Genomic DNA, 25380 nt, shown 5'->3' with positions numbered 1-25380 from the left:
TTACTTTCCTTTTTCTTTAAATACTAATATTTAGTTATGCACTTTTATACATGCATATGCCACCAAAAACGTCCGTTTTTAATTTATTTTCCTATACAAATATTTCTTGCTTGTAAGAACATTAATGGTTAAAAAGGAGTGTTAATCCTCCCCATTTTAAGGGCAGCTTTCATGCAACACGTCAACACTAATGTACTTCAGTGCAGTCTGAACATATGATTGTAATGTTTTATAGATGTCTAGTTTTGTTCTCAGATAGTAGTACAGTGCTCATGTGGCTCAAGATCATCAAATTCATCTGGCCGAAAAGTGTACAACTGGAAAATCTTAATATCAAAAGATACATTTACACATTTAATGGGGTTATTCAAGCAAAAATGGAAGTTCTGTCATCATTTGCTCACCCTCGTGTTGTTTAAAGCCCGTGTGGCTTTTATTTGAGGAAACAAATATTTTTGTCTATACATTGAAATCAGCGGAGTCCAAAGCAAACCGTTTGGACCCCATTGACTTTCATTGCTTTGGAAAACGCTTTTTTTGTATAGAAACTCCATACAGGTTTGAAATGACATTGAGCAAATGATGAAAGAACTTTTATTTTTGGGTGAACTATCCCTTTAAGATGTGCAATATGTGCACAAAAACAATGTAAAAGGCATTAGCTGGTAAATAACTGCCTTTGTTCAATTTGTTATGCATCAGGAAAGCTTTTCCGTGCCAGTAATGTTTGAAATCAACAGATTTGTGCATATATATATATATATATTTGTACAGTATGTAGTGTTACAATATGGCCTATAATCTCATCCATGGTAACCGGTACAGTCAAAACGATGCTACAAACTTTAGTATTTTATTAGTTCCTCTGTTTACTCTGAAAGAAACACGAAGACAGCATGTGATCACGATGATCGTTTGCATATATGTATCAGAAATATTCACTGTGATAACCAGATTCTGCCTTACACTGAAGATGCAGTTCGTCCGTTTTGTTCTCTGTAGCTGAAGGTGTTTTCTGGTACTGTAAAAGTTGCTGTAACTCACAAGGTTGTCCTGACACACAGTACTCATTTGTCTACTGGTGGCTTTGTGATATCATATGCCCAAATGGGGAGGTTTACTACTCTTTTTAAAACCTGTCATTTTCATCTTTTTCTCATATTTCTCAGACTTTTATACTCTTACCACTTTTGTAAGTGTGAGAATTTTGTTTACAATTTGAAAACATTAATACGATCTTAATGTTTAAATTGTTGAAATGCTGAATATATATATATATATATATATATATATATATATATATATATATATATATATATATATATATATATATATATATATATATATATATATATATAAAAATAAGAAATTTTGTTATGTAAAATTTTCTCTACGCATAAGGATAATCGGATTTGGATTCATATCTATGCAAAGCATAATCAAACACACTAGATCACAAAAATACTAAAGAAAAGGCTCAAACAGACGTACGGCTTTTACAGCATCTGTGGGTTCTGAGTCCGTGCAGCTGAATTTTACTTGTTACATGGAGTGCTTTGTCTGTTGTCAGCAAAAAGGAAAAGAAAAAAAAACAGAAGCAGTTAATGCACGAAAATCGTTCTTTTTTTTGGAAGGGATCTGTTTGCAACGTGTAAATTTCCTGTATAAAAAAAAGCATGACCTACATGTGCTTTGTCTTTGACAAACTGTTTTCATGAGGATCATGCTTCATGTGTTCAATATGTAAAATAATTGACGGGAAGGATGTGTCAGGTAATCAGTTACTGTTATATTCTTTTACTTGACTGCCTCATTGAAAAGAACAGCGTTGCTGAAACCAGAATGTATTTCATCATTTTTATGTAGGACCAAACATATTACTGAAACTAGCATTATTTTTGTTACTGTGACATTTGTGTACCTTTCCACGCGTTTAATAGCTGCCCTCTTTGTTGTGGCATCTCCATTTCATTTGCAAGAGGCTGCATACAGAAACTCATAGCTATCAGTGTTTTTTTGTTGTTTTTTTTGCATGTCAGACCATCACGAGTATTGGTGATTGATAAGCTGTGCACTTTTAACTCTTTGATATTTTATTTTACATCTCTATATATGTGTTTTGCATTTGTGAACTTGCTACATGAAATCACTTCCTACATTTACTTGGCACTTTAATCGATCAATTTTTTTTTTTTTTTTTCCCCTCTGAGTGACTGTTAAGTGCACTGGGTCTATTTCCCCCTCTGTTTGGCCGACTTTGCCTTCTAATCTAAGACAAGTATTTTTGAAGAGGAAAAAAAGTATCTGTTGTCTATTTATGATTTTATACTTGGTCATAAAAAAAAAAAAAAAAAAAAGTAACTAACTTTTTATGTAGTGTTAGAAAAAGTATGAAAGTTCCCGATATTAATGAAATGCATTAAAGAAGGCAGGTTACCTTTCTGCATCTCAGTTCACCGTAGTAGACCATTTTACCTTTTATAAAGCTTCATCTGTGGATCATAGTGCATCATTACCATGAACCGAACCAATCCAGAACATTTCTGGTCCAGAAAGGAGAGCATGCATACAAGACAAAATCGTCATTGTAACTCATAACTTATTTAGTATCTAACGTATGCACAGTCTACATGTACATAAATGCTACACTTATACATTTCTATATTTTAAAAAGTATAAGTAGATCATAAAATATCAGGAGTATGTAAAAAAATATATATATAAAAATTTAAAAACTATATATAAAACATTAAATGAACAATATGGAACTGTATGTTTTACATTTTAAAATGCTTGAAGTGGACACTATACTGTCCCTCCGTTCAGGGGTTTCCCACTTTCCTCAAACTCACGGTTTAAACACACAGATCTGTGTTCATTATCGAGTGCGCTCACACTTCTAGCCAAATCATAAAAGAATCCCTTCTGCAAATGTACATGCAGTTTTGCTTTTCAGCCTCTATACACTGAATCTTGTTGAAGCTTTGTGAAATAATATCCTCTTACGTCTTTGTTTTGTAGTATTTGCAGTAGAACTATTCGTTTCTGGATGATAAATCTTTTATTTTGTGTTTCGTGTGCATTTGGGAATTTGATGTTTAAGTACTGTAAAAGTCGTCTTCACGTGCTCAAGGTACGTTTGCTGCAGTGTGTTGTAGTTCTGTGATTTCTTTGCGGTGGTTGCTTTATCCAATCAGTTTCTAGATTTCCAAATATGTGACTCGGCCAGTTTTCTTTCGCATTCAAATATATTTTCCACAAGTGTCCTAATAATGCAAAAAAAAAACAAGAATATTATTTTGATCCGAAACCTGAAAATATCCTGATTTGAACTGGAATATTAAATATGCTGAGTGTTCTGTAATTCGCACCAGTGACTATACTTTACATTTAAAAACGGTTTCTTTTTGTCCCAATCAAGAATTGGTTTTTAACTGAGCAAAAAATATTTTGTGTGCCAATAGATTTTTAACCATCTTTAACCTATTCAAATTTTTTTTTTTTAAGATGGTCTATTCATAGTTCCTTTTTAAAAATTAATTTCCATATCATTCATTTGCCAAAATGAGCATTTCACAGGGCCAGAAAAATAATAGCGCGGAAAGTTTGCTTGTATACTTTACACGCATTCTCTATAATTGACAAGCCATTGAAAAAAAAGCCAAAGTTTGTTGTTTGTATTTTTTTTATTGAAGTAATGCTTGGTCTGTTACTGTTATGTCTTCAATACAAAGATGCTCTTGTGCAATTGTAAGTTTGCCACAGCGACTACCTAGTGTCTTTTGTTGACCAACGGTAAGAATTTTCTTTGGTATTTTAGGACAGCCGTATTTAAAAATGAAGCGGTTATGTACCTTGATATATAATCTCTCCCAGGGCCAAACATTTACACGAGACTCTATATGTCTTCAGCCTTTAACACTGAAAACCTGCTTTATATTGGGTGAACTTTTGCTGCATGGTACTGAATATTAAAATACCCGCAAGTCTCGATGTGATGTCCTGCTTTTCGCGGTTATCAGTATATCTGAATTCTCTGCTAGTGCATTACTGAAAGTTTTGCAACTGGAAATATCATTTTTGATTGAAGTGGTTTTGTATTATTATTTTTTTCTTACGTAAAAAAAAAAACAAAAACATTGTTATAGTGCTAAAAGAGACAACTTGATTAATGCAACCCAGTGGAACTGAAACACGTACATGACAAAACGTTAAAATACTCTACAGTATGTGCATTTAATGAATGTGGACTCTCTGTGGTTCATATCTATACAAAGGCAGCTAATTTCTATTTTTTCAATGTATGATAATTCAGATGTTGCACATACATTTGACTGCAAAGTTCAGACGTTAAACCAATTTTTTGCAACAAGACATTACTCACCAAATATGCAAACCTAGCTTTCAGGAACATAGCTTTGCAGCTTTGTGGTTTGGTTTATCTGACCCTTTAAAACAAAAGGAAAATATGTTCCTATTACTATATGTTTTCTATGAAAAATAGAAAACTAAACTAAAAAAAGAGAGAATATAAAACATTGTGGGCTTTGTAAGTGTGCTACTTATTTAAAACAAAATGTTATCAAGCTTAAATTCCATTGTCCTTACTGTATTTTTCTGTGTGGAAGCTTAAGTCTTTGTACCTTTGCATTAATATTTGTTTATTGAATTGAATAAAAATGTTAAAAAGCATATTTGTTTGTATGATTACCCTCTGTGCTTATAACTATTTTACAATTATAGACTCTGTACATAGTGGAGCAATATTGCAAAAGAATTGCGTGTTAGAAAATACATTCATAAAGAGAAAAGCAAATATATTTGCTAACTAATAAGTGATGGTTTCTTTGTCTATTAGTAGTGTATTAAAAGTTACATATACATAAAATGTTATTAATTTGCATTTTTTTTATTGACAAAGCAATACTAGTGTTTCCTAGATATTAGAAGGATTAAAATACTAAATATTAATATTTTTAAATATGTTGATAGATTAGTGAAGCGACATCCTTTTCCTCTTTTACTTTTGTTATGTAGCCTGTACATTTTTAGTTGTCGTCTAACGTTAAAACCCAAAATGTTTATCTCCTGTGTGTATAATTTGTAACGTTGCCTATTATGGATGTTTATCCCTGTGCTGTTTACATCACGTGCATATATGTATTATATAAAGCACTAATTACCGCGACGGCTGTCGTGTTTTAGTAACCGTCTGAGTTCTGCGGCGTTGTTTGTCTGGCTGCTGGATTGATTTGAACCTGCGTGATGGCGTCACGCGGCGTCGCGCTCTCCCATAATGCAACGGGCCCGAGGTTTTGATCCAGTGGAGTTCATGAGATCGGTGAGAGCGCTCGACGCAATGAGGCGGAGAGACACGACAACCGTCGAACCTTCATCTCCCAACTGAACACACACATACACCATTTCTCAAGCCAACAATCACATCAGAAACATGTGGTTCCGCCACTTCTCGATCCTCCCGAGAGGTCTGTGAGTTCCTGCAATCCATTAAGCCCTTGAATCCGGAGGATTTTTCCCCCGTCGGCCGATTCGCACCGAGCAGGCAATGACAACGGCCTCCGCAACCCCGCAGCAGATGAGAGACCGGCTGCTGCAGGCCATCGATAGCCAGAGCAATGTGAGTAACCCGCTCACTCTCCCGCCGACCAAAGTCGACTTTCCCCGACACGACACAGCTAGAGCCTTTATTTCGCGCCGCGTCGAGCGTCTTGAGTGTGTGGCAGAGCAGATGTGAAGCTCCCGTTAGCAGCCCGCTAACTGACGGGAGCCGCATTTGCCCCGCGCCACGCTAACGGAACAACCGGACAGGCGCGAGAGAGCCCTGCTTTTCAAACCCTAGCGTACTTTAAGAGCGTTTATAAAAGCAGCCGCCTCGATTTAAGGTGCGTGTTGCGATCAGACGCGGATGACAGGTTGTGGGAAGCCTGTTGTTCGCTAGCTTGTTCATGTCAAGCTATCAGCTACTAGGCTTTGGAGCAGATTTAAAGAGTTCCGGCGCGTTTATCGCGTTTTATAAGTTTAACGTTATCTTTAATGCCGCCAGTGAACATAATCTGTTGTTTGGTGCTAATGCACGGCGTACCTCGGCTAATGTGAGGTCGGTATATGTGGTTAGCTGACACAGTGGCATTAGCAAAGCGCTAGCATTTGAATTCATGCTGGGAGCAGCGAGTTAGCTTGCTTCCGAATCGCCAAGAGAGATTAAACCTCTGTCAAACAATCATGCGTTTGTGGTCTTGGCTGTGCTGGGTGTTTGTGAACGTGTGTGAACTAACCTGAGCACACAGCTGGTAGCTGTTCCGGCTACCTTGCTGCGCTAACTGGGCACGCAGACCTAACTAGGCTAACCTGCTGGCTGACTGGAAAATGTGACAGCCACATTGAATGTTTTACTAGGCTAACAGCTCGCCATAAAAACGAGGAGCTTGAGGGGACTAATCAGTTTAAAGGGTTTAGGAAATAAACAATCCGTGTAATTGCAGTCACCATAAATATTCCCAACTTTAGGGTTTTAGTGAGTTTGCCCTCACTGGAGATTTTATGGTAAGTAAACACTGGTCGGTTAAAATGTTTGCGCTCGGAATAAATGCATTTCCTATTTTATTTGTATGTTATTCTCTTGAGTGTAGTTTAGCTATGGTTATCTATACGCTATTGTTGTTTTTTTATTTCCACTGTGGCTAGTCTCTTGGGGTTAAGTTGGTAGGTTAAGATCAGGAGAATCAGACTGCTGCCCTGGAGTAAATGGACCTGTTGTCTGCTGATTGAAGTGTTTATGAACAGTTTCTGATTCCACTGACTTTTTCCGCACTTGCTGTAAATGAAAGATGGGATGTGACACCATATTGTAATTTAATAAACAAATACACTACTGTTTACTTTTAATACTTCTGTTTTAAAATTATGTTTGACAAGTGTAGAAACATAATTTTGGTTGTGTGCCAAGTGTCAGTGTTTTTTAAAATGATTTATATTAGAGCACCAATATTTGCAATATTTGAATAAATATTTTATAAAGTCGACTTTAACTTTCCAAAATTGCTGCGGATTTTAAACCCCTAGGTATCATGTTTGCTGGTCATTAAATAATAATTTGGGTATAGTACTTTAAGTTTTCTTTTAATTCAGTTATGAGGCCTTGCTGTGACGAATCAATCTGCTGTTGGTCACACGGTTTCACGTGATGTGAATTTCGCAGGTCAGAGTTCAGCAAGCGTGAACGTTAGAACGCAGCGAAACTTTTTGCACAAGCTTACGTTTCCGGTCTGGCACATTGACGTGTGTGTGATGACAATGGAATGAAAATGCATTGTGACCGCCCCTTAAAAGGAGCCCGATTTTGCTGGAAAGCCACTGCGTAGCGACCTCGAAAAAACCTTCACTGGAGTTGAAATTGAATGTCCGATCTGCCCACTTACATGGTAGATGCAAGTGTCTAATTCATATTTACCTAACAATTCAGATTTATTTCCACACATAAATGAGGCCTAAAACTGATTTTTTTTTTTATGTTCATGGGTCACATTGGAGGAAAATGCAGAATCTTTAATGCAGAAATTCACACATCATCGCAAGATAACTTATTAAAGTGTCTTCCAAAATCTTTTTAAAATGTCAATCATAGTCTATGAATTATAGTCTGAAACCAAAAAACTGGAGGCTGCACTAATCATAAACTGATTTTGTGAAGTCTGTCACAATCTGGAGGCAGACTCACTTGCAACTAGCATTGACATCTCCCGACAGCAGATTAGAGAAACTTTCTATTGAATGTTATTTAGTGTATTACAATCGTAAGTTTGAACACTTCCGGCCTTTAAAACACGATTCCAGCATTCCTCAGGACTTATCTTACTCAACATTTCATTGTATTTGGCATGTATGTTAAATTGTCTTGTCTTCCTGAACAGATCTGTAACATGGTTGCAGTTCTTGATGTTATCACCAATTTGGAGAAATACCCTATCACCAAAGAAGCACTTGAGGTTTGTTAAGACATACACATCATGAATAATATAATATCTGTCTGCTTAACATAGAACGTGTCAAAAACTCTTTCTGGGTCCAAGTCGCTACTATTTTTCAAGTCTTTTTAAACAAAAATTTGTACACTTATTTCTGGGCTCATTGTTTCCCAGATAACATTTTTAATGATTCAGAAAAGACAAATCATTGTCTGGCTAACAAAGATTTTGTTACGGAGACAAAGGTTAGAATAATGGTTGTTGTAGTATAAAAGAGACTGTTTTTTGTTTACTCTTGGGATCTGAGAGCGTTCGGACCCGGAAATGTCAGACTTATCAGTCAGATAATATCTTGTCCATCATTACTCATCATTAATTTGACTTTTTTTTTTTTTTTTAAAGACTTGTAATGAGCAAATTTTAAACTTTTCTCTGGTGTTTTCGTTTCAATGCAGGAAACCCGCTTGGGAAAGCTGATTAATGATGTGAGAAAGAAAACAAAGGATGAGGACCTTGCCAAACGTGCCAAGAAACTCCTGCGGAACTGGCAGAAGCTGATCGAGCCCGGCCAAAGTGACCCCCCGGCGAGAGGAGCGCCAAATGTCCCGGGTTCTGCCAATGGCGGTGCTCACCCCTGCCGGACAGACACTCCTCCAGCGGTGCCCCCTCCAAGCAAGGTCGCTCCCGAGCTCAAAACTAGAAATGACATCCATAACACATACTCGCCAAAGTCTGAAAAATCCAGCGGCCGAAAACGGCGGGGGGAGCAAAGGGATAGTCCACATCTGCCGCCAAAATGACAAAGACCCTTTACGAGCCAATGTATTCCTCTTCCCACCATCCAATGGAATTAGGGGGAGCCCTGAGCCACTCCTGGATAAAGATGATGACGTACCATCTGACAGAATCCGCATGGAACATCTTGAGAATGACAGGCACAACAAAATTCCTGTCAACGCTGTGAAGCCTCATCCGAGCTCTCCGGGGCTTACCAAACTACCTAGCACTTCCTCCTTACTCAAAACATCAGTGTTACAGCAGCATGCGAGAATGGATGGAGGCGGGCAGCATCAGCCCAAAAGCCCCCGCTACTCCTCGAGTCCGCGCAGCGTAACGCACGAGACGATGGCCAAGAGGTCTTCGACATATGCACCAAAAGGGACTCTCTCGAGCCCGGCTCAGAATTCAGCCCAAGTGCCCTCTCCTTTGCCCACGCTGCAGCCTTTAACGTCGCCGGCCCAGGAGTGCATCAGCGACGGCCCGTCATCTGTGGGGCTGGAAGGCTCGATGCACTTGCACAGATCGACGGATAGACTCTCCCAGCCCCCAAACAGCACTGCAACACTGGAGCCGCTCTCCGACTCCCCGCTCGCCACACACAGCTTGGAGGGAGCGGAGACCAAGGGCGAGAGGGAGGGAGCCACCTCCAACTCGGAAGGCAAAAAGCGGAAGAAATACAGACCCAGAGACTACACAGTAAATCTTCAGGGGCAGTCCTCGGAGGACATGACCAAACCAGTGCGGTTAAAAGATCGTAGGTTGACCTCACGACCCGGTGACCGGACAGATTAAGCCCTCACTCCGAAAAGAATCCCACCACGACATAGAGTGCCAAGGCCCGCTAATCGCAGAGCCTTGGCGAGGACTGAGATGCCGCCGCAAAGAGACCCTACGCCGGTTCCCAACCCCTTTCAACAGACGAACTGGGAAGATCTGCCCAGAAACGAAATCATTCAATCGTACCTTAACCTTCAGAGCAACGTTCTCACATCCTCTGGAGCACAGAGCCACGGGGCGCACATTTTCATGACTAAATATTTTAAGCGAGAAGAACACGACGTCAAAGAGTCCCGGAAAACGCATGCGTTAGTAGCGAGCAGCTCCCCGACAGAACTACCCGGGGTGACCCGGGAGGTAACGAACGAGGACCTTCTCAGAATACACAACGAACACTGGCCGGGCGTGAACGGTTGTTTTGACACCAAGGGAGCCTGGTTCGATTGGACAGAGTGTATATCGTTGGATCCTCACGGCGATGAAACTAAATTGAACATCCTGCCATATGTTTGCCTAGACTGAGAGAACAGGGCTTGGAAGAGTTTTCAATGTTCCCACTGTGAGTCGAAGGAGATCAGAGCGACTCTCCTCGTCACTCTGTAATAGGTTCATCTTACAGGTGTAAAGAACGAACCAACGGCGGTTGTTCCGAGTTTGGTTTTCCACAAGAAGGAGCTGAAGTGGCGTCCTGTTTGTAATGTGCTGCTACCAACAAGAATTTGCAAACAAGGGTTGTATATAATGGCTCGCAGGGATTTCACTGGGCCAGTTCTTGCACAACGTGTGAATAGGAGGGTCTGAGCAAGCATTGAGCAGTACAGATATGTTTAAAAGCAAGTCGAGAACATTTTTTGGCAGTTACAAAAAAGCTTTATGTGACAAAGAATAAATTATAAAAGTTTCTTATCATGTATGCATCTATTTATTTGACCATTTTTGTTTTCCATTTTTTTTTCTCATAGCAGAAGGTTATCCACTAAGATGTGCAGATATGTTTGAGGCTTTTCTGTTCGCATCACACATTTGTCCCCTTGTTTATGATGTACTTGAGGCATATATATATATATAAATACATTTTTTTTTCCCCCACAGCGGCTCTCACTTATGTGTGCTAATTGCAGTAGATACCGACATTCCATTTCGCCATTTCTCGCTTAACATTTCTTTCTCGATTTCAATATACGTGATTTTCATATGAGAGAAAAGCAATCTATTTTTAGATGTGTTAAATAAAACGATATTTTAAACAAATCTGTTTGCCTAGATAATTGTAAAAAGAAAAATACGGATAAATATGTCGAAAAAGAGAAAGTATTCGTGTGCTAGAAGAAAAAGCGGTGAATGGCCACAGAGGGTGCTACTTTTCATCTTCATACTGTGAGGACAGGAAAGCAGGAAAATGTTAATATGCTGGAAATATACTTGTTACCATTCCTTTTAGATATTGTTTGCCTTACTGAAACCATTCAACAATGACTTTCTTATTTGAAGAGCCTTAGTGAATGTATGGCATTTAGACTTTTGTTTAGGTGGTACAGAAGGAAACACTTCTTGGCATCTGCCATATGGTCTTTTTATTTCTCATATGGACGCATTGTGCTATAAATGTGTCAATAAATATGCGCGTTATCCTGCTTGTCTGTACATAGTTCTTGCAATCCATGTAAAACCTTTCTAAAGTTTTTCTTTCTTTTTTTTTTCTTTTTTTATGAATGTAATTAATTTGGGAGGAAACAAAGCATTTTGAATGAAAGACCCAATCATTTGTGTTGCTGTTCGCAGGCATCTCTAGACCTAGATTTATAGGTTGTGGTCCTATTATTCATTCAGTGTTTTCAGTTTTGACATTGATCGTGTTTTTTTTTTTTTTTTCTTCATTCAAAATTATTTTAAATGCCTTGCCATTGTTTTGAAGACAAACGTCTTGTGAAGGGGGTGAAACCAATTTGCTGCCGACTTGCAAACACTGTGTGCTCTGCTACCTTCGTCCTACCAATGTGCCTTTGATGTAAAAAGTTTGGAAAGGCTTCCGCTAGCTTCACTTGGTTTCAAAAGTACAGCATATGTTTTTCTTAAAACCATGTCAGATATTCCAGGGATATGCATTGTTTTTGAAGCAAAGGCCATCTAAGAGCTCAACACTTGGTTAGGGTATTGCAAATATAATTTGCAATTTAAAACTAGAGGAGAGACTTCTTTGATCATTTTTGATCAGTATATTTGTTCAGTGTTTAACATCACTTGTTTGTTCGAAAAAATAAAATGATAAACTCTTTGCATCATGGTACCCTTTCTTCCGTTAAGGTTACTTGTCCTAAAAATGCTTTGTTCATGAGAGGAAAAATATATATATATGTATATTGTGTGTGTGTGGGTTTTTTTTTGTTTTTTTTGTAGTGTTGTTACTTATGCTATTTGTGTCTAAGTGTTGCAGTCAGGTTGCTAGCATGGTGTGTCGTGGAAACCCCCTTTAACTGAAGCTAACCAAAAATGGTTGTAGTGTACGTGCATACTTAACCTAGTCTTAAAGGGAAAGTTCACCCAGAATGAAAATTATGTTGTTTACTCATGTCATTCCTAACCTGAATGGTTGACCTTCTTCTGCTGCACCCTACCGAAATTTGAGGAATGTTTAGATGTTGTTGTTTTTTTCTTAAATCAGTGTGCTTCAAAACAACACTGGACCTCATTTAGCAGAACACATTTTTACTGTAAAAACTGTTTGCTTGAGCATTTTGCAGCATCTTGCACTTGAAGTAACATTGTAAAAATGCGTTGTTTGAATAGCTCCTTACACCAAGTTTCATACCAAAGATGATCATTAGTTTTATCTGTCTTGCACGAACAGTCAACATTTTAAAGAATCGTTAACACGTTAAAATGTGGATGAGTTTCTAATGTAAATTTGTAATTCAGCATTACATCACATCAATGAAGCGTCACGGTAATCCATAAGTAATCCGTTAAAATACAGTCTTGTGAAATCCAAAGCTACGTGTTTATAGATGTTTTTAACTAGCCACTTTCACCAATCCTAATTTTGCTTTCTGTTTTGGAAAAGTTCCTTTGAATCGGGAGAGAAATATGCACAGATCAAGCACAACTTAGCAAGAACCTGTCCAGTAAAGTCCTAAACAAATATATCGGGTACATTTGGATGTGAGATTGCAACGGGGAATGGCCTTTTTACAAACAGTTGTCACTTCGCAGAACATTTACTGAAGGATTGATAAGACTTGTGGCTTACTGTGATGTTTTTATCAGCTGTTTGGACTCAAAAGGGTTCACTGGCGAGCAAGTGGTGTAACGCAAAACTCTGATGAAGATAAACTCATTGACATCTGAATGGCCAAGCCCTGTATTCCAGTCCTGCGTTGCTTCCTCAGCATTTCAGAGAAATATTTTATGAATGCTAGTGACATCATTCAGTAGCCTGCCTTATTCCCAGAGGTGACTCATTCCTCAGCTACCGCGTGAGTCTGGAATACCAGGATGGACACAGGGATACTCCCATTGTAAAGGAATTTGGTACTTTAGTGCCATATATGGAGTTTTTGATATCAATCAGGGCCAAGAAGGAAAAAAGGGGGCGGAGTCTGCAGCGAGCGCGCCTCCTCATTGGTGTCGAGGTAACAGAAGGGAAGTTCTGGATCTACTTAGGCTAAATTAGTAAAGCAGACAAAACTATCAAACTTTATCCGACGCCTTTCTTTCGGTTCCCGACCATCTATTTTGCAACTTTGGCTGCTCTTGTAGCTGACACAATGTCTTCGCAGTTCAACAGAGGTCCAGCCTACGGCTTTTCAGCGGAAGTCAAAAGCAAGGTACGTGGAATAATTAACAAACTAGTTTTAAAACGGTCGTGGTTTGCCGTGTTTGGCTCTTATGCAATAGAAATGGTTTCTTCTAGTTCTGGTGAAAGTTAAAAAAAACAAAAAAACAACAACATTGTATCAACAAATGTTTCTTAAACTTCCCGTAGTGTTAACATGTAACACACGTGTTGCGATACAAGATTTAATATCATTCGTGCTTCATGTAACGCATATTGCTGTGTCTCATTTGACGCAACTAGCTGTCAAGGCAAAGCTAGCAAAACGCAACAGAAGTCGCGGAAACGGCAAAGAAAGTTCTAAGAACTCTTGGGGCGTTGCCTCCAGTGCTCAAACATGTCATTGTGATCTGGCCTGAAAAACACACGGCTTGCGCTCACAATAAAGCTGCTGTTGGCTCACATTCCTCTTCCTGATAGTGGTTGTGATTTTAGCACTCTAGTATCAGTTAGCAGTATTGACGTTAACTAGACGGACAGATTTATAGCCTCAGATAGGCCTTTGATTTCCTTATTTGGCTGTTTGACTATATTTCAAGTCGTAAATGTAATTTATATCACTCACTTATGTGTCTTCTTTATGTATCGTGGGGCATTGAAGAAACGATCGAGCAGATCTTGTGTGTTTCTTGAAGTGATGAGCATGGAGCTGTATTGTCTGACTGCAGTGTGATTTTTATTAATCAGTGCCGTCTTTATTGTTTCACAAGATTGCACAGAAATATGACCCCAGAAGGAGGAAGAGTTACGGATTTGGATTGAGGGCATCACCGGGCGCTCAATTGGAGATGACTTTCAGAAAGGGTTAAAAAACGGCGTCATTCTCTGCGAGTAAGTTTGTGTTTCAGTGATGCCCCCCCATTGTCTTTTCAAAGGTAATTTCACAACATGACCTTGCGTAACCTTGAGGTCTTGATTTGTTTGCTTAAAGGCTGGTAAACAAACTTCAGCCTGGGTCTGTGAAAAAGATCAACCAATCATCGCAAAACTGGCATCAGGTGTTTCGACCGTTTCCACTTCTCTTAAATGTTTATTTTTGAGCGTTTTAGAAAAGCTAGAGGCATTGAACTTTTCTTTTTTTCTTTTTTTTTTTTTTTTTTTTTTTTGCACGGTTGTTTGTGTTCACATAAACTGCTGATAAGATTGTCTAGAAGGTTATGCTTTGTCTGTTTCATTCTGTTGCAGTTGGAGAACCTGACCAACTTCATTAAAGCGATCACCACCTACGGACTCAAGCCTCATGATATTTTTGAAGCCAATGATCTCTTTGAGAATGGAAACATGACACAGGTTCAGACTACCCTCCTGGCTCTTGCTGGCATGGTAAGCTCCTTTGAATCGTGTAATTTCAAAGGAGGACAGCCTAACTGTGACATTTCAGTCTGTAATTATAGATTCTCTCTGTGTTTACAGGCTAAAACCAAGGGCATCCACTCAAATGTAGACATTGGAGTGAAGTATGCAGAAAGACAGGAGAGGGCGTTTGACGAGGAGAAAATGAAAGCCGGACAATGTGTCATTGGATTACAGGTCTAAGAAAACTTTGACCGAGTATCTGTAATTATTTTAAACTCTCTGAATATGGGTCACGGTTATTTCCAATTTGTAATGCAGAACTGATTTGGTTCAACCTGAAGTGTTTGTAGCTCACTTGCATGTCTTTTAATAGATGGGAACGAATAAATGTGCAAGTCAAGCTGGAATGAATGCCTATGGCACCAGAAGACACCTGTATGATCCCAAGTCACACATTTTGCCACCAATGGACCATTCAACCATCAGTCTGCAGATGGGCACTAACAAGGGGGCTAGCCAAGTAAGTACCACCCTCCTCCTGTGATACGGCTTACTCATTCTGATTAGTGGGGTTATTGGTAACTGAAACTAAAACCAAGTTGTGCTCAAAAATAAATAAATAAATATATATATATATATATATATATGGGAAAAACATTGTTTAAACATGTTTGAAGTACTAAAGCTAATAAGTGAGAAAAAAAACTTTTTAAAACAGACTATTAGACTGGCATACAAAAAAAAAAAAATTATTTGAACCATTACTGAACTAAACCAAAATACACTTATTTAAGCTGAAGTATTAACATTGCTAAAATTTGATTCTGAAGTAATGGAAATTCAAAGCTAAATAGAGTATTTAAAAAAATAAAAATAAAAATACACTATTATATTGCACTTTTTCTTCCGATCTCATTTGTATCAGTGTTTTCATTTATCATTTAATTAAACACTAAGTTTTATCTAATTGAAATAAAGCTGAAATTAATATTTGGTGGTATGAGTAATATTGAATAATTCTCCTCTGTTTGGTGTAGTCTGGTATGACCGCTCCAGGAACCCGTCGTGCCATCTATGACCAGAAGTTAGGCACTGACAAGTGTGACAACTCTACAATGTCTCTGCAAATGGGCTACGCTCAAGGCGCCAACCAGAGCGGGCAGAATTTCGGGCTTGGCCGTCAGATCTATGACGCCAAATACTGCCCCCAAAGGTGCACCCGGCGCAAGCGGAGAAGCTGACACCGGCTACACGGATTACCAGGACGAGGGCTACCAGGGTTATCAGGATGACGGGCAAGATTACTGAATCAACCAATCGCAGGTCTCAAAAAGAAGCTAAAGGAAGTTAATACTTCCTTGTAAACAAAAGACCCAAAACATTCCATTGCACCACAGTAAGCGTGCCATCTGTCGGATAGTGGTGAAAGTGACCAACGTGAAACATATCACTCATGTTTTTAAATGTAAACGTCTTCTTTTTATAAACATTTGTTTTATTCATTTGAAGCGAGAGCCCTACAGAACATATCAGTTAAGTGTTATGTGTATTGATGATACTTGTATTTTTATATGGTTAAAGTGACAGTCATGTAATTGCACAACCACTATAATAATATTTAGTATTTGCTTTAGTTGTTTAGTTTAATGTAGTTTTTATTATCGTTTTGTTTTTAATTTTCGGTGAAAATGCTGATCTCTTCTTAGATGTTAAATAAGTGTGACGGGGGTTATTGTAAAGTTATTCACATAATCCCAAATTTTATTTTTTTTTTCCTTTTTAATCAAGCTGTTGTGAAGAAATTTGATATTAAGTATATACGAGAATGAGCGTTTTGTGAGCCTGATTCATTGTTTGAATATTTGAACATGCTCAGGGGTTTAAAATCACTTTTTCTTGTCAGTTGAGCATGTGAAGGTGAATATTTGCTGTTACAGTTGAAAGATACAAAGTTAGAGTAATGAGGAGTTACTGCAGTTATGTGGTGCATTTGTGTTAATTCAAGAGCTTTTTTTTCCCCCCAGTGATATTGTTACTGTGTTTTTAGGCTGGAAGGTTGAGAGCACATTCTTGACATGCACAAAAAGGAAGGGTTCATCTATCATTTCAGCAGCTTTTTTGTAATTTCTTTTGATAAATATTATACTTCCTCACTTGATTAGAGGAGATGAATGTGGTTTTTTTTATAATACACTTTACTGTCGCACAGGCAATCTGTAATGTGTTTTAAAGAGTTCATCTTTGTGTTTGTGTTCCATATTCTCATCAAATACTTTACAGTCCGCCTAGCCAGAACAACTGGAGCTTGTCTTGTTTTCTTTGGATTATAGTATTGTGAAAGGAAATTGAAGTATAACATTGTGAGCCTTGAACATTCCAAATTAGGAACTGGATTCACTACTTTTTTTCCACAGTATTTGTTCTCATTCCAAATGACCCTTTGTACTAGACGTTGGAAATTTTACGTCTGCTCAGAAAAATCACTTAAATTGATTTCTGTATATGCTTTTACACTTGTTTTGTGTTTTTTACTTCTCTTTTTAGAATAAGATGGTTAAATGGATGTAGTAAAGACTGGGTTCAGAATAAAAGATGTTGAACAACATTACTGTCGTCATGATTCATTCAATTTACAAGCTTTTGTTCTCTGAAAACGAAACCAAGCAAGCACGCTGATTTCAGTCCTGTGCAAGAGGAACATTTGCAATCTCTGAAACCAAAAACCAAATTTCTCAATCCTGGATCCGTAATCAACTCTCCAGACAGTCAAATGATCAAGCAGTGCTGAGTCAGCTGAGTATTTCTGGATTAGTGCATACTGGGACACTGGAGAAGGGACTTTTTTTTTCTAGTGGTATAGCATAATCTTTGGATTTGAGTAAGAGGGGACTCGTCTAAAAGTACCTGTGAAATTCTGCCATCATCTGGTAATGAGTGCGAGAAAATACCCCTTACTAGGTAAGCTATTATAAAGTACCTATAAAGTTCATATTTTATTTGATAAACAATATTACATATGTGAATAATTTAATATTTCACTTCTTCACTTTTCTGTTTAACAACGCCTCTGTGAAAGGTGTCCAAAGAGAGCAGGGGTTACCTTGTAATAGAGGGCTTGTAAAATGGTTCTAAGGCTAAAAATTATACGTGTTATCAATATATTAAATATATTTTACCGCAAACTCCTGTCAATATTACGATGTTGCGTTCTTCGCTTCCACCAGGTGGCGCTGCTTGACAAGATCTCTCCGGCTTCTCCAGTTCGGTCCAGTTTTTGCTGCTTGAGGTTGCAATTTGTTTTTACAGCTTCACTTTGCCGTCACGTGTACAGATTTGTACTTTTAACGCCTCGCTTGCGTCTCTTCTCAAACAGGTCTGCAGTGAGTTCGTCTAAACGAATGTCTTCTTGTTAATGAAATGCTGCATTCCGTGTTGTCACGACGCTCGCCTTCTGAAGCTCCCCAATGATTTATCTTCACGACTCCTGTTAAGGCAGGTAGAAGCTCAACCTGTCATACAGACGATATAAACGCAAACATTATACCACACGTGTAGCATGTAGACTTTCTTACACTTCTGTGGAACGAAAAATAAGTATTTTGAAGAATGTTTAGAACCAAACAGGTTTGGTTATCGTGGACGTCCATGGCATTGGTTAAAACCCTCAGCCATTTCTCAAAATGTGTTTTGTGTTCCACAAAAGAAAGCAAGCCGTATGGCAAAATGTTTGTATTATTTAACCCCAAATGCTTCTAAATCGGATGTTGGTAGCCCATTGTACAATGGCTTTCAGTGAAATACAAAACAGCAAAGGGTTAGTGGTCATCAGGATTAACGATAATTAAAGGTGTCCTATAACTGAATAATATTTTTTATGGTTGTTTCTTTTTTTTTTTTTTTGTAATATTCTGCTCCAGTGGTTTTTAATATAGCAACAATACATTAATAGGAAGAATGACTCAATGTTGAATGAAGCTTTAAGAACCATAATGGCTGTTATATAATGAAACATGTCTTTATGTTTGTGCAGTGGCCTAGTTTTCAGTTGACTGTACTGTACTTAATAACTTTGCTATACATGAAGGAACTACATGCAGTGAGCTTGTTTCATAATGTCAGAACCACTTGACATTTGAGCCTTTGTCCAAATAAAGTGTACTATCTTGTTGCCTTTAAGTCAGACCAAAAGCATCCGCCATTATTATAAAGCAGGATTTCACGTGTGGACCCTGAGCAAATTTCAGTTTGCTTCTCTTTATCTGCACACAAGTCTGATTAGACAGGTGTTCTTCTCTTAAACCGTAAAAGCGTTTGACTGTTAAATACACTAAACTCATCTGGAAGTAAGTAACTGAAAGCACATTAGTGACGATTTGGCAAGTTAAGAACTTCTCTCAGGTGTGAAACATTGAGTGTGACACTCGGAAGCCAATACAACTGTACTTAAAGTCAAGTCAGAAGAATAAGCTGATTTCCGTTAAGTAAGGTTCACGTGTGGTTAAGACCATATGGCACCACTCCTACGGGAACATTCAAGGACAGAGCCATTTTACTTTAATTCAAACTAAAAAACTTTTCACTGTTAATATTAAAAAGTAACAGCAGGTCCGCTGTATGCATGACTGATACGTGTATTTGCAGCCATCTGCTCGATTGTATTAGTTATCATGTTTCTTGTCTCTAGGGCACTGAGCAAGCTCGAGCACCGTCAGGACATTCCAGCATCACCTGCCGTCTCTCAGGCATGTAGATGCACTAAACCCTCAGGTCTGAAAAGAGCTGCAAATGTCTGCTTGACACTCCATACTGATCTAAACAAGGTCATTTCCTTTGCATTGTGTTTGTGTTTAATGCAAGAACTTCACTGACACTTGACATTTTTTTTAAATAAAATCTTTATTGGTCACTTCAAGACCAAACATCTTTTATAAAAACAATAGCAAAACGCTTTACTTTTTGGAAAACATAAATTATAAGCAAAAAGATAAAGAAATACATAATGATTTTTTTTGTACAACATTTAAATAATATGGAAATCAGAACATGACCTTTTAAAGTTGGCAGGATACAGCTGTAACGCTACAAAGAAAGTGTATATTTCTGTTATTTACATATAAGTGACAGCTACAGACATATAAAGGCAGTCAATGTGACTGAGAAAATAAATCTCCACAGGAACTCCTCGTTTGATTTCAAAACAGGAAAATACACAAGTAGTCTCAGATCGTTTAAGCCTTTGGAAAACAGCATGTGCGTACCAGAAAAAAAAACTTCCACATTTAGATGAATCTGAAATGAATTGACAGTCAATGAACTTCTGCAGATCTACTAATGCATGTCTGTGAATAATGCCTTAAGATAAACAGTGCCTTTACAATAAGCATTCTCAAAAGTACTGGCTCAAGCTTACATAGCTTATTTGGTCCATATTTTAGTGGCAAGGTTCATTTCTTCCCCAAGCTTTTTAGCTTCGGAAAGTGCTTGCGATGGCGCTTAACCATAAGGTCTTTTGACGTCACCGTGCCAGATTTGTCTAAACATGTAGCAGATCCTTACAGTGGCCTGCACCATATAAAACATGCTGCTGCTTGCAGAGCTCCAGGCACATTTAGTTCTAAATAAAAGAGCCTATTTTTGTGCAGACTGGGATTTGAGTGTCCACCACATTCATGATTCAGACTTTGTCTGTTCTAACAAAGACACTCCTAAAAGAGCTTTAGACCTTTTCAGCACCGACACGTTATTTTGGCAGGTTACGAATGGTGGTTTCTCCACTAATATCATTGGTTAAGATCTCAGCAAAGGTCCTCTATGACTTGTTCTCGATCTCGGCGGGTGCAATCATCATGGTGGTGGTTTTCAGCGGGTAGTAGCGGCCACGCCAGGTCTTCCAGAAGACTCCTTGCTTTCTCTGGTGCCTTTGCTTTGGTGCAGGAGTAACAAAATACTTGCCGTTCAGGTTTGAGCGACCGCAATTGCTAAACCACCAACCACCTGGAAAGTCAAATTTACAAACCAATTAGAACCACAGAATCACCCATATGAAAAAAAAAAATCTCTTTTATAGCCCATGGCATCATGATGTTACCTGATAGCTGTTTGGCACAGTTGAGGTCATTCTTCTGGTCGTTGTCTTTGTCGCGGGTGGAGAAGGGCACTCCAGATGTTTCGGTGGACAGAGAGCTTTCCAGGTTCCCGGCGGGACCCCCAAGAATGCGCAAGGAATAGTTGCTCTCCTCGCCGTTCAGGTGGAAAGGGTAGTTGATGGTTTGAACTTCATCCCGCCAGTCGGAGAACTGCACCTTGAGGATGTAGTTGCCGCCCTTGGACACAGAATGGATCTTCTCCAGGCCAAGCCAGAACTCACCTGAAAGCAGCATTTAAGAGGGACATTTAAGAGACTCTGTGTACTCTGGTCTAGGAATAGGTCAAGAGATTTAGTCACTCTGCAATTAAATCATTTAAGGGTATTAGGGATTCAGGATTTGAAAATGTTTCCTCTCTAGCCAGGATTGATCTGATCCCTTATCCTTAATCTGCCACTCTACAACCCTTATTAGTGGGTAAATCTCTACACCTTAATCAAAGTGTACTGGCAGATTGTTGGTCACATGCAAAACGAAATCAGTTCACATTGGATTCTTACCATTTAGGCTCCCAAAGCCAGTCTGGTATGCCTGCCAAAGTTGATCGAAGTCTACAGATCCATCTTGGCGTCTCTGGATGACAGTCCATCCTCCTTCTGTGGATACACGCACAAAACAAGAGGATTAACAGCTGTCCTGAGTGACTTTTTGGGGGATGGGAAGGCAAATTCCAGTGTGGGTTATGAACAAAGATAAGATGCTCTTTTAAGAGGACATGTGAGATAAATGGAGAGATAAAATGGCAGAAAGTTTGTGCCACTTACCGGGTGTCATTTCGCAGAAGACCTCAAAGGACTCTGAGTCATTTGGCTGGATGGTGTACAGCCCGCTTGTGGTCTCACCCCTCAGGAACAACTCATGACAGTCAGAAGCCATAGCTGAAAGACACCAAAACACCACAAAAATGTTCACACGTCTGCAAATGACCTTCACCCAAGTTTGTATACAAACACTTTAAAGTTGGCACTAAAATGGAAATCGCTCACACGCCTAGGGTAAAAGTTTAACACATTGTTTAATAGTGAACTAAACCTTATCTCAAACGCAGAACCTTGAACGTGCCACCCAAGAACCCAAATGCCAACATGGAGTTTGTTTTGAACACCGGGGCAATAGTCCAAGTCATCTGATGTGTTGTTATTAAACAAATGTCACACTGGTCCAAAAGAGCATTCGGTGTAATGCTACACACACTGACATATATTTCTCAGACAAGCGCGGCAAACATCTGCCAAACAAAAGGCAGTTTCACATGTGAATTCTGACCCGGCTGAAACAATTGAGGGTGTAAACATGACCTTTCCCCTAGTTCCCAAGCAGAGACTTCCCTCAGTAGAGCTACAAGCATTCCTTCCCCCTGCCCCCCTCCAGTCTAACTCTCCACGCCTGCTTCACGTGCACAGCACCCCTCTGCTGACATCACAATGCATGGGCAGCGAGTGATCCGGGAATGCCGAGGCTGCTGCTATTTGAGGAGCAACTGCACAGGCCCTCAAGGGACTATGTGAGATGTGAGTCAGATGCCAAAAACAAAATAAATAATTGGCACTATCTATCCTATTAAAAATTGGATGCCCTACATAAACGGACAATAAAATATAAAAATTAACATTTAAATATGTGTGTGCTTGTGTATGTATGTATATATATACATATATATATATATATATATATATATATATATATATATATATGTATGTATGTATGTATGTGTGTATGTATGTATGTATGTATATGCGTACATACACTTACAAATAATGCAGCAGATTTAAAAGACTCAAAGCATATGGTTTAAGTGAAGTGGTCTTTAGTCTGGCACACTCCTCATTGACTACAATAAAAGTGGTGGTCTTTGTGGATGAGTAGGGGTAGGGGGGGTAGTCTGGCTCTGACAGATCTAGGGTAAAGGTTGCACGTTTCTGAGAGAAATGACGCATTTTTTGGAGCGATCTCCACGCGACAGAGAAAATCTGTATAAAGTTCATGGTCCAAAAATATGCACTCTGTACATGGTTTTCACTGGATTAGAGCCAGGAAATCTAATCTAAGGTACAGGATATACTATATGTGAAAAAATAAGCCCTCCCTTTGCTCTTGGCCAGATTTGAAACAAATCTCTGCATGCTTGTGACCCTGAGTTAACACGGTCCAAGACTGATGAACTCTCACACAATTGGAAGGCATCCAGTGAAACTGTTTTTTTTAAGCATTCTTTGGATCCCTCTGATGTCAGAACTCGCCATGAGAGGCTTTATTGTGTTGCTTTGGATGACTGTTCTGGCCCATGTGTTTCTGCTAGGTTCACCTTTCACCTACTTAGAGGTAGTCACTGCTTTGAAATAGAGTTTCAATTTCCAATCCTCTGTATTAAAATACTTGTAAACACCTTATAGTTAAACGTTTGAAAAGTTAAGGTCTTATTTCCATAGGACATCTCCCACATGTTTTCATGATACTTCTTCTAACTGGACATGTTTATCAACGTTACGCAGCACATAACAAGGAGCAAAACAAGCGGCACAAGTCTCAGCATGTTTTTGGTAAAGTACAAAAGTACAAAAGTTTTTTTTTTTTTGCGATTATATATTTGTGCGCGTGATGTTGTTATCTGAGACTGTAATAAGGCAGATTGATTATGTGAATAGAACGACTAGCCAGCATTCTGTGTCTCTTTGTACTTTTTAATTTTTTCTCAAATCTAAACACATTTTCAACACATTTATATATATATATATATATATATATATATATATATATATATATATATATATATATATATATATATATATATATATATATATATAACAGAATGATGAACTGACTCACCAACAGGTGAATCTCGCTGTTCAGAGGAGCTCGCGTTCAGGTGAACATCATCCTCCTTCCTTTTCAGAGAAGACCGCTCGCTCTTCATGTGAATCTACATGAACATTATCGGTAAGTTTGCAGTCGCAGACTTAATGTATTATTACCACACTAATCCATAGTTACATTATATTTCATAGAGTATTTTCTCACCTGGTTTTGGAGGGTCCGAATGCGAACATTTTGTTTATCCAGTTTTTCTTGCTGTTGCTTGATGCGCTCGACTAGTTCATCGATGCGCTTATTTTGCGCCTCCAGCATCCACTGAAATCACAAATAATTTGCGGTCAATCTTTATCCGCACTTAAAAACGTGGCCTTTTCCAAACCTCGGCGAACCGCAACGATAATCGTGGTGTTGTTGACAATTAAGTTTTTATTTTCCAGTATAACCGGTCTTTCACACGGCGCTTTTTTTTTAATCTACGTCGTTATGTAACAGTAACACGAACTCGCAAAGTTGCAGACAACGAAAAACCAAACCGCTGCGTCCGCGTGCGCACGAAACGCTTAAGGCTTCTTTCTGAAACGTCTATCAAGGGGCCAATGTCAACACACTTCAAACTTTCCTGGAGGTCAGCAGGCTATGTCACTTTCTTTGTCTGAACAGCTGCTATCTTTGCACGTACTACACGGCTCTGAGTTCATGCTATGAAGCGGCGTTCACGCCCACGTGAGTGGCTCGCGTGCCCTTCTTCTATTGGAAAAAACACATAAACCTATCTAAGTAAATCTTGATTAGTTAATTAAAGTATTTAGAATATGATTTTGACGAATATATGCAAACGCATAACTAAACATTACAGTGCATGTCAGACAGATATGTTGTTAGCCTACGGTGAAAATCCTAGACAGTGTTCTTCATATACAATGAGGTTTTACTCTTACCTGAATGGTTCGGGCATCGCTGTAGTTGCCGTTGGCAGCTTCCAAACCTTCTCCTTGCATCAAGCCGTCTACTTTTTCTTCCAGCTTATTCATCCTCTCGTGATCCTTCTTCCTGTCTCGGAGCAGCTCTTCTGTCTTCTCCCGCAGATCGATGGACACGTTTAGGACCAGGTTCTCACGTTCCTCCAGACTTTGGGCTTTTGCTTTCAACGCCTCGCTGTCTTCTTGAAGCCGCTGTGTCAGCTTGCTCAGCTCTGATATGGTGACGTTGAAGACCTTCATCTTGATGGTGATGTCTCTCACCTGGCCTTTGGTCTTGTCCACATGCTCTTTAAGACCCTGACCTAGCTGCAGCAACCCATGTGCTAGCACATTAACATCATCCCACGCTGCATACTGAACTCTCTTCTCTTTTCCAGAGGCAGCTCCTCTCCTTTCCAGCGGGAAACTCGTCCCGGAGCTCGCCAAGACTGTGATGCACAGCAGATTTGCCAGTGGTACCTTCATCTTGCTTGTTGTGTGTCTGTGGTTGACTGCTGATTCTAACTTGTAGTAGAGAGCGGTTAGCTGTCGCAGTATTCTCAAGAGCACAGGCTCATGCGGCTGAAAGGCTAACTTGTTTTTATACCCTTTCTGAGCCGTCTAGCCTGTTGTGATTGGTTGGCCATCTGGAGGGAGTGTGTGAGTCTGCTCAGGTTTCACCCTCCTCCCCCTTAACCATATATTTGCTTCAAATGTGGACCATGATGTAAGAACGGACCCGGTTGCAACCAGAAAGCCTGTTCATTTAAAAAAAAAATTCATGTTTTAAT

At 39.0% G+C, this 25380-nt stretch overlaps 3 protein-coding genes and 1 long non-coding RNA gene across 4 annotated transcripts; 3 read left to right on the top strand and 1 right to left on the bottom strand.

Moving 5' to 3' along the window:
• Positions 1–5061: 5061 nt before the first annotated feature.
• crsp7 (cofactor required for Sp1 transcriptional activation, subunit 7) lies at positions 5062–11176 on the top strand. The gene is given in 7 exon segments (XM_043223724.1): positions 5062–5638; positions 7932–8006; positions 8441–8774; positions 8777–8815; positions 8818–9530; positions 9532–9619; positions 9622–11176. Coding segments are annotated over 7 exon segments (1764 nt in total). The 5' UTR covers positions 5062–5566; the 3' UTR covers positions 10065–11176.
• A 1978-nt stretch (positions 11177–13154) lies between these two features.
• cnn2 (calponin 2) lies at positions 13155–17275 on the top strand. Its single transcript, XM_043220314.1, is given in 9 exon segments — positions 13155–13366; positions 14085–14103; positions 14106–14205; positions 14306–14372; positions 14560–14697; positions 14788–14904; positions 15044–15190; positions 15708–15875; positions 15877–17275. Coding segments are annotated over 9 exon segments (918 nt in total). The 5' UTR covers positions 13155–13306; the 3' UTR covers positions 15979–17275.
• A 90-nt stretch (positions 17276–17365) lies between these two features.
• Positions 17366–18263, top strand: LOC122328878. The gene is made up of 3 exons (XR_006247844.1): positions 17366–17628; positions 17895–17956; positions 18044–18263. It is a non-coding gene; the product is annotated as an uncharacterized LOC122328878 (long non-coding RNA).
• A 1284-nt stretch (positions 18264–19547) lies between these two features.
• On the bottom strand, positions 19548–25176 carry angptl4 (angiopoietin-like 4). The gene is made up of 7 exons (XM_043217489.1): positions 24569–25176; positions 23835–23945; positions 23643–23736; positions 21581–21694; positions 21317–21412; positions 20759–21037; positions 19548–20664 (listed from the first exon to the last, which is right to left on the bottom strand). Exons 1-7 carry the CDS (start codon positions 25073–25075, stop codon positions 20480–20482), a joined length of 1386 nt encoding a protein of 461 aa, XP_043073424.1. The 5' UTR covers positions 25076–25176; the 3' UTR covers positions 19548–20479.
• Positions 25177–25380: the final 204 nt, after the last annotated feature.

This window comes from Puntigrus tetrazona, chromosome 2, assembly GCF_018831695.1.
Source record: "Puntigrus tetrazona isolate hp1 chromosome 2, ASM1883169v1, whole genome shotgun sequence".
Classification (NCBI taxonomy): domain Eukaryota; kingdom Metazoa; phylum Chordata; class Actinopteri; order Cypriniformes; family Cyprinidae; genus Puntigrus; species Puntigrus tetrazona.
Note: the sequence above shows the minus strand (reverse complement) of the source record. Positions and strands in the feature narration are given on the sequence as shown.

Bases quoted from the DNA above. Each gene is read 5' to 3' on its own strand.
- angptl4 (XM_043217489.1), bottom strand. From the start codon at position 25,075: ATGAAGGTACCACTGGCAAATCTGCTGTGCATCACAGTCTTGGCGAGC. The intron at 21,695-23,642 runs GTGAGTCAGTTC...GGTGTCTTTCAG, and splicing joins ACAGCGAGATTCACCTGTTG to CTATGGCTTCTGACTGTCAT. The intron at 21,413-21,580 runs GTAAGTGGCACA...GTGTATCCACAG, and splicing joins CTTCTGCGAAATGACACCCG to AAGGAGGATGGACTGTCATC.